Source organism: Nannobrachium achirus (assembly GCF_963921795.1).
Source record: "Nannobrachium achirus genome assembly, chromosome: 6".
NCBI lineage: Eukaryota > Metazoa > Chordata > Actinopteri > Myctophiformes > Myctophidae > Nannobrachium > Nannobrachium achirus.
The window spans coordinates 31,768,867-31,782,112 of NC_137815.1; the positions used below are offsets into that span (position 1 = coordinate 31,768,867).

At 39.4% G+C, this 13,246-nt stretch overlaps 3 protein-coding genes across 3 annotated transcripts; all 3 read left to right on the forward strand.

The window, feature by feature from the left end:
- Positions 1-1,572: 1,572 nt before the first annotated feature.
- Positions 1,573-3,515, forward strand: LOC308287378 (green-sensitive opsin-like; the record flags this gene model as incomplete). The annotated part of the gene is made up of 5 exons (XM_080728530.1): positions 1,573-1,936; positions 2,055-2,223; positions 2,315-2,480; positions 2,877-3,116; positions 3,417-3,515. 5 exons carry the CDS (start codon positions 1,573-1,575, stop codon positions 3,513-3,515), a joined length of 1,038 nt encoding a protein of 345 aa, XP_080584656.1.
- A 1,513-nt stretch (positions 3,516-5,028) lies between these two features.
- On the forward strand, positions 5,029-7,145 carry LOC308287377 (green-sensitive opsin-like; the record flags this gene model as incomplete). Its single annotated transcript, XM_080728529.1, has 5 exons — positions 5,029-5,392; positions 5,498-5,666; positions 5,758-5,923; positions 6,613-6,852; positions 7,047-7,145. The coding sequence occupies 5 exons, from the start codon at positions 5,029-5,031 to the stop codon at positions 7,143-7,145; spliced, it is 1,038 nt and encodes a 345-aa protein (XP_080584655.1).
- A 2,855-nt stretch (positions 7,146-10,000) lies between these two features.
- LOC308287376 (green-sensitive opsin-like) lies at positions 10,001-12,135 on the forward strand (the record flags this gene model as incomplete). Its single annotated transcript, XM_080728528.1, has 5 exons — positions 10,001-10,364; positions 10,518-10,686; positions 10,785-10,950; positions 11,146-11,385; positions 12,037-12,135. 5 exons carry the CDS (start codon positions 10,001-10,003, stop codon positions 12,133-12,135), a joined length of 1,038 nt encoding a protein of 345 aa, XP_080584654.1.
- Positions 12,136-13,246: the final 1,111 nt, after the last annotated feature.

The following is a 13,246-nucleotide window of genomic DNA, read 5'->3' on the forward strand; positions in this document are numbered from 1 at the left end:
AATTAATTAGCAAAAGAGGTTTAGGTTAATAAAGGTGCTATTAAACTTATTAAGTCAATTTGAAATTACTCTGTGAAAGGTGTAAAACCCATACTCTTTTCAACCTCAGCTGCAGAGTGGTTTAGCACTGAGAGCACCTCTAGTTAAACGGTGCACAGTCTGCGACTGCCTAAAAAACTATTATGGAGAATTGCACCAACCTGCAATGGATGAACATAAACATGTTTGTTTCTTTCATTTCTTTTTTGGGTAACAAATGTTTCAATGTGATGACTGGATGAGCTTCAGATTGATTGATTGATTGATTGATTGATTGATTGATTGATTGATTGATTGATTGATTTATTGATTTATTGATTGATTGATTGATTGATTGAATACTTTATTAACAGTTTGCAAATTGTACAGTGGTACGGTTTACAATGATTTTTAAAAGGATATATTTAGACAAATAATATTATACTATAATAAACAAGTCATAATCAACAAGGGGGAGAGTTCGGTGTTAAGCTGTGATAAGCGACCGTCAGGTCACAATCGCATACGCACACTTTAGAGGGCAATGGTAGCCTGAAAAGGCCCCCCTCAGGTGCGGGAAGAGTACACGTGCACTTGCGACCTAACCAGAAAGTGTATTTTAATTGATGACAATGCAACAGTCTGTGTGCAGATTGTGTGTAGCTACAGTTTAGAGCACAAAGCTACTGTAACCAGATGAGATCATTAGACTCACCTTTCTTATTCAGTTTGAAGTTTTGTCCACTTCTTGTGCTTAATTCCAGTCTGTTGTTGTGTTTAGCTTTGTGTAATGCCAAATGGCTACATAGAAATCGGACTTAACGCTTCCTACAACTGGGAGGCTTTCAAAATAACAGACGGGATCTCAAGACTGACTGACAATTCAATATAGCCTAATTCACACACAGGGCCATGCAGTCTGCAGGTTAATCCCACAGTGTTTATAGCATATCGTACATGAACAACGAATTATGTGAATTGTTGAAGGGGAATTTGCAGGGCCCTGCAGATGGCAGGCCCTGGCACTTAATCTCCAGGTAGTTCCATTGTTAATCCGTGCCTGCTGGTTGAGAACACTGTGCTAGGGTACCTGACACTGCATATTTGTGCATCGGGAGACCTTAATACAGGCTTGTCTTTGATGCTGCCAGCCCAGTGTACACTTATCCCTGCTATACCAGTCAGTGGTGGGCACAATGCCAGGTGCTCATGTATGTGATATGATCGGCACAAATCCATTCCATAAGGTGTTAAGAAGATTTAAAGACTAAAGTGTGTGTGTGTAAACAAAATGTGGGATGGAGAACAATAAAGACCTTAAGGTGTTAAGAAGAGTTATGCTGCATTTAAGATAAATAATGAAAACAAAAACCTAAATATGGGTTTTAAAAGAGCTTGTCTTTATAATAAGATTAAGTTCATGTGAGAGCACAGCCCAAAGGTATAAAACTCGCACCTTTGGCGAGCACGGTTACAGATTGGTCGGTCTGGCACTGCTCAGTCTGCACATCTCTTGTCAAACAGTGCACGGTCTGGGACTGAATGTACGGCAACATGGAGAACGGCACAGAAGGCAAGAACTTCTACATTCCCATGAACAACAGGTCTGGGCTTGTGCGGAGTCCTTATGAATATCCTCAGTATTACTTGGCAGATCCCATTGTTTTCTACATACTCGGAGCATGGATGTTTTTCCTCATCGTAACTGGCCTCCCCATCAACGGTTTGACATTGTTGGTTACAATTCAGAACAAGAAGCTCCGTCAACCTCTTAACTTCATTCTCGTAAACTTGGCTGTGGCCGGATTGATCATGGTCTTTTTTGGATTCACCGTCTGCTTTATCACGTGTTTGTTTGGTTACTTTATTTTTGGACCAATCGGTTGTGTCATTGAGGGCTTCATGTCTACAATTGGAGGTATAAAATATGACTTGTATAGTCCCTGTAAATGCATACATATACTGTAGGTCTTTCATTGTGTTCTTTAGATGTAATTACTTAAAGCTAAACATTTCTTTTATATTCACTTTTACAGGTCAAGTTTCTCTGTGGTCATTGGTGGTGCTGGCTGTTGAGAGATACATTGTTGTGTGCAAACCCATGGGAAGCTTCAAGTTCACGGCCGCTCATGCTGGAGCTGGAGTTAGTTTCGCTTGGATCATGGCTATTTCCTGTGCTGTCCCTCCACTTGTTGGCTGGTCCAGGTAAGTTCAAATGAATATCATAGATCATCCATTGGCAGAATGTACGTAATTGGCTTCCTAATCACTGCTCTCAATTGACTCAATTAATCAGATACATTCCTGAGGGCATCCAGGCCTCCTGTGGACCAGACTACTACACCAACGCTCCAGGATTCAACAATGATGCATACGTCATGTACCTGTTCAGCTGCCACTTCTGTGTTCCAGTTGTCACAATCTTCTTCACCTACGGAAGTCTTGTGCTGACAGTCAAAGCGGTAAGATAGTCCAAAATGTCCCAAAATATGCTTCTCTAAATCTATAAGCACTAAGAAAAAATTTAAAGGGAAACTAGGTAACATTGAGATTATTTTTAATATATATATATATATATATATGTATATATATATATATATATATATATATATATATATATATATATATATATATATATATACACACATATATATATATATATGATTCTTTTGCAGTTATTTCCCTTTATCAGTCACTATGTTATTGTGCTGGGGTGTTCAGACTTGCCTAGTTCCTATTTAATTAAAACTAGGCTTGGAAATTGGTATCTTTTGATCACAGAAGTACATATCGTGTTATATAGCCTTTGACACGAGAACTATTCTTATTTCTATAATTTCTGTCATGAACCATTTTAGGCAGCAGCTCAGCAGCAGGACTCAGCATCCACCCAGAAAGCTGAGAAGGAAGTCACACGCATGTGTGTGCTCATGGTTTTGGGATTCTTGTTTGCTTGGTCACCCTATGCCAGCTACGCAGCCTATCTCTTCTTCAACAAGGGGATGGCTTTCAGTGCTGTTTCCATGGCTATCCCTGCCTTCTTTGCAAAAAGCTCTGCCTTGGTCAATCCAATCATCTATGTGCTGTTTAATAAACAGGTAAGATATTATACGGACCAAAGATGACTGCATTCACATACTTTACTAGATTAGTTATTAACTGTGGTAATTCCAACACCCACAGTAAGAAAGACAGTTCTCCTTAGTTATCTTATTATGACAAATGTTAAACTGTAAGAATCTATTTTGGTGATTTTTTCTGAGCTACCACTGCATCATTTTCAAAAAAAAAAAAAAAAAAAAAAAAAAAAAAATATATATATATATATATATATATATATATATATATATATAAACCTCGCTTCATGTCTGACTACCCCCTTTTGTTCTCTTTTCCAGTTCCGTAGCTGCATTCTACAGGCCATTGGAATGGGTGGCATGGTTGAAGATGAGACCTCAATGTCTACCAGCAAGACAGAAGTGTCAACCACATCTTAAGATGGATGTTATGGACATTTTCCTTTTACGCTATCTACTTGATTTTGGATGATCATCTTCATGGATTCGGGAAAAAAAGGAGAAATGCATATACCGTACTTGAACTCCAATGAATGGACATAGTTATTCACACATGAAAGAAATCAACAGATGAAGCCACACATTTGCTGTGGGATCAAAAATAATAATGTATATCGGAAGAAGTGAAAATGTATGCTAACACTCAGATCCAAACTAATGTAATCCACCATTTAAACAATATGCTTTGAAAATATTACCAGAGACACTGTAGGAAATTCTCAGGATCAAGATCAAGCATATTAAATTATGTAAACATCAAAAAAAAGAAAGACAACGTCCTTTTTTGTTGTTTTGATGTGATGAATGGATGCACTTCAGATGTGACTGAAAACGAATCTGTATTTTTATGTCATTCTGGGGCTGGCATATTTGTTGGCCTATGTCAGAACTTTCTTGTACATATTTTATAAATATCAAAAGTCTAGAATTAGGTTAATAAATGCATGCATGAAAAAAGAAATTGTTGTTGTTTTACTGCTTATTCTAAACACACGCAATCACACTTTATAGTAAGGTTCATATAAGAAATGGTATCAAGAGATCCTGATTTCTATAATGCTTGTCATGTGGTAGGCGTGTGATGCATAATTTACGCAGGGCCCCGCAGACGGCGGGCCCTGGTGCTTAAACTCCAGCTAGTTCTATTGTTACTCCGGGCCTAGTGGTAGAGAACAACTGTGCTAGGGTACCTGACACTGCACACTGGTGCATCAGGAGTAGCAATCATAGTTTCCTTCCAGACCTACAGGCTTTTCTTTAATGGCATGCTGCTGCAGCCCAGTGCTTATCCCTGCAATGCCAATCAGTGGTGGGCACAATGCCAGGAGGTCATGTATGTGATATGATGGGCACAAAACCATTCCATAAGGTGTTAAGAAGATTTGAGAACTAAAGTGTGTGTGTATGTGTGTGTGTGCAAACACCCCTGTGTAATGGTTATGATACAACAACAACAACAATAAAGACCTTAAGGTGTTAAGAAGATTTATAGGCTGCATTTAGATTTTGGTAAGATATATGATGAACACACAACCCTTCCATATGGGTTTTAAAAGAGCTTGTCTTTGTAATCCTCCAGATTCAGTTCATGTGAGAGCACAGCCCCAGTGGTGCAGTGGTGATTCAATGTTTGGGGGGTCGCGAACGTCGCTCAACCCCTACTATACAGGTCTATTGATATGCATATAGGCTTGTTTCTTTGTTAAAACAGTTGTCGAGGTGTGAACTTGGGGGCGTGCGAGACCCCGGCTCAAAAAAGATATGGGTCGCCGGGGGCGCGCGACCCAAGACCACGGCAACACTGCACAGCCCAAAGGTATAAAACTCGCACCTTTGGTGAGCACGGTTACAAATTGGTCGATCTGGCACTGCTTTGTCTGCACATCTCTTGTCAAACAGTGCACGGTCTGGGACTGCATAATACGGCAACATCATGGAGAACGCCACAGAAGGCAAGAACTTCTACATTCCCATGAACAACAGGACTGGGCTTGTGCGGAATCCTTACGAATATCCTCAGTATTACTTGGCAGATCCCATTGTTTTCTACATGCTCGCAGCATGGATGTTTTTCCTCATCTGCACTGGCTTCCCCATCAACGGTTTGACATTGTTGGTTACAATTCAGAACAAGAAGCTCCGTCAACCTCTTAACTTCATTCTCGTAAACTTGGCTGTGGCCGGATTGATCATGGTCATTTTTGGATTCACCGTCACCTTTGTCACGTGTATGTTTGGTTACTTTATTTTTGGACCAATCGGTTGCGTCATTGAGGGCTTCATGTCTACAATTGGAGGTATAATGCATACATATACTGTAGGTCTTTCATTGTGTTCTTTAGATTAGTTCTTTAGATGTAATTAATTAAAGCTAAACATTTCTTTTATATTCACTTTTACAGGTCAAGTTTCTTTGTGGTCATTGGTGGTGCTGGCTGTTGAGAGATACATTGTTGTGTGCAAACCCATGGGAAGCTTCAAGTTCACGGCCGCCCATGCTGGAGCTGGAGTTAGTTTCGCTTGGGTCATGGCTATTTCCTGTGCTGTCCCTCCACTTGTTGGCTGGTCCAGGTAAGTTCAAATGAATGTCATAGATCATCCATTGGCAGAATGTATGTAATTGGCTTCCTAATCACTGTTATAAATTGACTCAATTAATCAGATACATTCCTGAGGGCATCCAGGCCTCCTGTGGACCAGACTACTACACCAACGCTCCAGGATTCAACAATGATACATACGTCATGTACCTGTTCAGCTGCCACTTCTGTGTTCCAGTGGTCACAATCTTATTCACCTACGGAAGCCTTGTGCTGACAGTCAAAGCGGTAAGATGGTCCAAAATGTCCCAAAGAAAAGTTTTAAAGGGAAACTAGGTAACATTAAGACTATGTGTGTGTGTGTGTGTGTGTGTGTGTGTGTGTGTGTGTGTGTGTGTGTGTGTGTGTGTGTGTGTGTGTGTGTGTGTCTGTGTGTTTGTGTGTGTGTGTGTGTGTGTGTGTGTGTGTGTGTGTGTGTGTGTGTGTGTGTGTGTGTGTGGGTATATATATATATATATATATATATATATATATATATATATATATATATATATATATATATATATATATATATATATATATATATATACATATACCGGTATATATATATATATATATATATATATATATATATATATATATATATATGAGGGGCGGGGGGAGCTCAACCGGCTTGCTCCCTTTGAACTTCAAATGGGTTGTGCACTGAGGTAATTGATTGGGCCATAAAAGTGTCAAGTGCTCATTAGTGATCTCTCTAATCCATGAAAGCATCAAAGACAGCTACCTGTTTAATGCCTGTGTAGGGAGGAAAGTGTTTGTATACACACACAGACTTGCCTAGTTTCCTTTTAATTAAAACTAGGCTTGTAAATTGGTATCTTTTGATCACAAAGTTCATATGTTATATAGGCCTATATAGCCTTTGACACGAGAACTATTCTTATTTCTGTCATTTCTGTCATGATCTATTTTAGGCAGCAGCTCAGCAGCAGGACTCAGCATCCACCCAGAAAGCTGAGAAGGAAGTCACACGCATGTGTGTGCTCATGGTTTTGGGATTCTTGTTTGCTTGGTCACCCTATGCCAGCTACGCAGCCTATCTCTTCTTCAACAAGGGGATTGCTTTCAGTGCAATTTCCATGGCTATCCCTGCCTTCTTTGCAAAAAGTTCTGCTTTGGTCAATCCAATCATCTATGTAGTGTTTAATAAACAGGTAAGATATTTTACAGACCAAAGATGACTGCATTCACATACTTTACTATGTTACAGATTAGTTATTAAATGTGGTAATTCCCACACCCACAGTATGAAAGACAGTCCTCCTTAGTTATCTTATTATGACATATGTTAAATTGTAAGAATCTATTTTGGTGAATGTTTCTGAGCTACCACTGTATTATTTTCCAGTTCCGTAGCTGCATGCTTCAGACCATTGGAATGGGTGGCATGGTTGAAGATGATACCTCAATGTCTACCAGCAAGACAGAAGTGTCCACAACATCTTAAGAACAGAGATGTCATGCCATCAGTATTATGGACATTTTCCTTTATCATATCTACTTGATTCTGAATGATCATCTTCATGGATGTACTTCTTTTTCTTTTTTCAATTCTGAAAAAAGGACAAAATGCAAATACCTGCGCCTGCAATTAATGGAAATAGGTTTCACACTTCACCACATGACAGGGATGATCAGATGAAGCTATGCATTTGCTGTGTGGTCACAAATAATGAAGTATATCTGAAGAAGTGTAAGTGTATGCTAACACTCAGATCCAAACCAATTTAATCCACCATTTTGAAATTGATACCAGATACACTGTAAAGGACCTTTTTTTCGTTAACAAAAAATGTTTGGATTGGATGTGATGAATGGATGATCTTCAGATGTGACTGAAACGTATACACAACGTATACAGATGATGCAGATTACGTCATTTTGGCGCGAAATCCCGCCCCTGTCACTGCTAAGAAGAAAACATATAAAGAGAAGGCTTCAGAAGCTGAAAATAACGGAGTGGGTGTTCTAAAACTTTAGCGATTTAACAGTTAGGACAATTTTAAGATTTGTTTTATAAAAAAAGTTACATGGTACAACTTTAAATAAAAATACATTCGACATGAAAAAGACAATGTTTTTCTTAAATATTTGTCATTAAGCTACTATTACAGACTGAAGTAAAGTAGATCATATTTGCATGTTTGGAATTCGAACAGCTGAAATCAATAATATATCAGTCTTAACCTACGGGCCGCATTAAGTGAAGGTGGGGACCGCATGTGGCCCCCGGGCCACCTGTTGCCCATGTATGATCTAGGGAGATGCAATTTGGGGAATTGCGAATGTGGTTGCTTATGTATTGTTGCTATTGTAGCCAAAAATGTTTTTGAAACTTGACCAAAAGGTTGAACTCAATGACGAATGCGCTCACTCCACCCTGGACTATGAATGAGCCTTAACATACACACGCTGCAGTCACGCATAGGAGACGGTGTGACCACCACTCAAAAATGTAGGGTTCCATTTAGCCTAGGGATATCCCCCTTCTGGTCATTCAGAGGGAGGATCTTAGATACCGATAACTTCATGTAGGCTACTGTACATGCTAGAAAATATGCACAGGTATCTAAGATCCATTGTTTTCCTTGTACTTAAAGCTATACTGTGTAAGTTGCTCAACTAGTGGTCAGTAGCGTCCGCGTCTTTCGGCCGTTTTTCGCCGCGGACCGGGCCTCACACCCCCGCGTCACCCCCGCGTCTGCCTCCACCTCGCCGAGATCTATCTTTAGAGGGGTCCCTGGTTCCTGTGCGTTCAGACATTCCGGAGAAACGGAGTGTTTCACCCGAGTATAGATAGAGACACAGGCGCCTACAAATATGGCCGCCCTATTGTGATAGCTAGCGACCCCACTTCAAGATGCGCTGTGATTGGCCGGCAGTGTATAACCCTCGCTGTGATTGGCCGGTAGTGTATGATGACGTAATTTTTGCGCGAAAACCGGACCCCGGTCAGGATCATAGAAAACATATAAAGAGAAGGCTTCAGAAGCTGAAAATAACGAAGTGGGTGTTCTAAAACTTTAGTGATTTAAGAGTTAGGACAATTTTAAGATTTGTTTTATAAAAAAAGTTACATGGTAAAACTTTAATGAGGCAGCAAGACAATACCCATACATGTATTACTTGGTTATTAAAATCCTTCTAATTCTGATTCAGCACTACAGCTAATCAGTAACAGTCCCTGTGATATACTAGTGTCATGTCCAGTCTGCCAGTGCTTAGTCATTATGAAGAATTATAATACTTTAGTTTATGTCATCATGAAAGGCTTTGAAATGTGTTGATTGCAATCAACACATTTCAATCAATCAATTAAGCATTATGAAAACGTATGAGTGCTTATACCGTAACTATAATTATACAGTGTTATAAGGATCTTGTAATACATTCAGACTTTGAATTAAGGGGGGGCCAATGGGGGCTTGGCACCCATAGATAAAGTCTGAGCCCCCATAGTCAAAAACCCCTATGGGGGTCTCTTTTTTTTCTAAGTGTTTAACTTTTTTTTTTCGATATTGGACTGACAGTCCTACATATATCATACCTAAATGTCCAAATAGATAAACTTATTCCCACCTGAAAGATGCTTATTCAACTTTTATTCATGCAGAGAGTTAATACCAAGCGAGTACAGTCAAGCGCAGCTGTCTCTCTCTCTCTCTCTCTCTCTCTCTCTCTCTCTCTCTCTCTCTCTCTCTCTCTCTCTCTCTCTTTCTCTCTCTCACACACACACACACACACGCACGCATGCGCACGCGCACACACACACACACACACACACACACACACACACACACACACACACACACACACACACACACACACACACACACAGTGGTGCTGACTGACTGAAAGCAGCCAAAATCAAAACGTCAAAGCAAAGGTAGGATTCGAACCCTGAATAGATTATAAGTATATTTACCAGTAAGACGCCCTAAGGGTGAGTCAGTACTCAGGTTACTGTACACTACATCTAAGCATCAAATCATTTATTATTCTTTCAACCTTCTGCAATTCCTTCTTTCAAAAATGTCATATCCCTTCAGTTTCAACTGGAGGCAGAACGAACGCCCTGCGTAAACACAATGAATTTAGAGCCCTTCCATCCGGCGTTAGAAGAATTAGAACCAGGGTTGAGCTTGAGATTTATTCTTAATCCCCCAGTAATCTAATTTGAGAGTAACACGCCTAACGGTATAAAACTCGCACCTTTGGGCGAGGTCAGTTGCAGAGAAGGTTTAGCACTGCACACGCGTTTTGTCAAACAGTGCACGGTCTGGGACTGCATACGGCAACATCATGGAGAACGCCACAGAAGGAAAGAACTTCTACATTCCCATGAACAACAGGAGTGGGCTCGTGCGGAATCCTTACGAATATCCTCAGTATTACTTGGCCCCACCAGCGGCTTTCTACGCACTCGCAGCATGGATGTTTTTCCTCATCTGCACTGGCTTCCCCATCAATGGTTTGACAGTGTTTGTTACATTGCAGAACAAGAAGCTCCGTCAACCTCTTAACTTCATTCTTGTAAACTTGGCCGTGGCCGGATTGATCATGGTCATTTTTGGATTCACCGTCACGTTTGTCACGTGTATGTTTGGTTACTTTATTTTTGGACCAATTGGTTGCGTCATTGAGGGCTTCATGTCTACAATGGGAGGTATGAATATGACTTGTATAGTACCTGTAAATGCATTGCATACATGTCTTTCATTGTGTCATTGCCACAACCCTTTGTATGGGAATTGTAAAAGGTCATTGGACCTAGATGTAATTACGTAAAGCTAAACATTTATTTTCTATTCACTTACAGGTCAAATTTCTCTGTGGTCATTGGTGGTGCTGGCTGTTGAGAGATACATTGTTGTGTGCAAACCCATGGGAAGCTTCAAGTTCACGGCCAGTCACGCTGGAGCTGGAGTTGGTTTCAGCTGGATCATGGCTGCCTCCTGTGCTGTCCCTCCACTTGTTGGCTGGTCCAGGTAGGTTCAAATGAATAGATCATCATATCATCCATTGGCAGAATGTATGTCATTTATTGGCTTCCTAATCACTGCTCTCAATTGACTCAATTAATCAGATACATTCCTGAGGGCATCCAGGCCTCCTGTGGACCAGACTACTACACCAACGCTCCAGGATTCAACAATGATGCATACGTCATGTACATGTTCAGTTGCCACTTCTGTGTTCCAGTTGTCACAATCTTCTTCACCTACGGAAGCCTTGTGCTGACAGTCAAAGCGGTAAGATAGTCCAAAATGTCCCAAAATGGTTCTCTAAATCTATAAGCACAAAGAAAAACGTAACATTAACTTAAATTAAAACTAGTCTTGGAAACTGGTTTCTTTTGATCACTAAAGTTCATATTATACTGTATATATAGCCTTTGAAACATGAACTATTCTAATTTATATTATTAATGTCATGATCCATTTTAGGCAGCAGCTCAGCAGCAGGACTCAGCATCCACCCAGAAAGCTGAGAAGGAAGTCACACGCATGTGTGTGCTCATGGTTTTGGGATTCTTGTTTGCTTGGTCACCTTATGCCAGCTACGCAGCCTATCTCTTCTTCAACAAGGGGATTGCTTTCAGTGCTATTTCCATGGCTATCCCTGCCTTCTTTGCAAAAAGCTCTGCCTTGGTCAATCCAATCATCTATGTGCTGTTTAATAAACAGGTAAGATATATTACACATTCACTTACTCAACTATGTTACAGATATTATTAACAGTTATTAAAGGTAAGATAAGTGATTTTATTTAGTTACCGTATGTTTTAAATAGCTCTATATTCTGATAGTTGTTACAGCAGGATACAGCTTAAACAAGTGAAGTGTTGTCACTAAGAAATGAACAGACAAAATTGGAGCTGGGACAAACTACTCTCTCCTGACTGGCTGAAATGATATATTTTCTGTTTATTAAAGAGCTGGAGAGACATGGAGAACCAGTAGCTGAACAAACAGTCTACAGTATAGCAATGATTGCTGATAGAGCTTTAACCATTTTGTTTTAATCCCAAAAAATATCACTTACCCCACCCTTTAACTTCAGCAATTCCCACTTTGGCAACTCTAATTTCTGCTTTTATGAATTGATGAATTCAAGCTGTTTTATCTTCATAAATTATTGCCATTATGGAACCCTAATCATGCAATTAAGATAATGTACTCGACTGGGCAGATCAAGTAACAGAATAGTTTGATTCATCTCCCCTCATTATTAGTCCCTATGTCCTGAATCTAATAGGAGTCCTCCTTAGTGTTGTAGTTATTGTATTGTGGAAATACCTCACTTCACAACTATACCCCATTTGTTCTCCTTTCCAGTTCCGTAGCTGCATTCTACAGGCTGTTGGAATGGGTGGCATGGTTGAAGATGAGACCTCAGTGTCTACCAGCAAGACAGAAGTCTCCACCACATCTTAAGGAAAGAGATGTCATTGTTATTATGGACATTTTCCTTCACAATGTCTTCTTGATTCTGAATGATCATCTTCATGGACTGACATACATTTCAATTTAGGAAAAAGAAAAAAATGCAAATACCTGACTTGCAATGAATGGACATAGTTATTCACAACATGGCAGAGATCAACAGATGAAGCCATGTATTTTCTGTGGGATAAAGTATATCTGAAGTTGTGAAAGTGTTAAGGCTTGGATCCAAACTGCTTCAACCCATCACTGAGACAAAACCCTTTGATACCAGAAAATGAGTAAGGAATTCTCAGGATCACGGTCAAGCATGTCAAACATCTAAAAATAAAGCATGTTTTTTTATTTTATTTTTTAGTTAATAAATGTTTGTGATGAATGGATGAACTTCAGATGTGAATGGAAATGAATCTGCATTTTTATGTCATTTTTGTTGGCCTACTGTATGTCACAATATTCTGTATATATTTTATAAATAAGAAAAGTCTAGAAATAGATTAATAAATGATAATGCATGCATGAAAAGATGTTGTCTACATGATTGATACTACAAAATACCCCCTCTTGAGAGTTTCTTGTCTAAACCAAAGGCCTGCTATATCACATCACAGGCTACATACAGTGGTGTAAAGTAACTGTACACCACTGTACTTAAGTACTGTACATAAGTGACATTTTGGTATTTGTACTTGAGTATTTACAATTTCCAATACTTTCTCTTCTACTCCACTACATCTCGGATCCAATTATTGTACTTTTACTCCACTACAATGACATGTATTTGAGAACTTTAGGTACTAGTTACTTTGTAGATTTTGATTATTATCACATACATTAACCACTCCAGCCCTATATACATTTTGGCCATTTGAAAATAGCTGATCTAGAAGCTCACAATGTGTCGCGATGCAACTCATTGTGAGCTTGTAAATCTGCTATTTTCAAAAGATGTTTGTAAATTTGAAAACTTGAAATGGGACATTCTGCATAATGAGTACTTTTACTTTTGGTACTTTAAGTAGGCTACATTTTGATGCCAATACTTTTGTACTTCTACCCAAGTACATGTGAATTCTTCAATTTTACTTGTAAAATACACCAA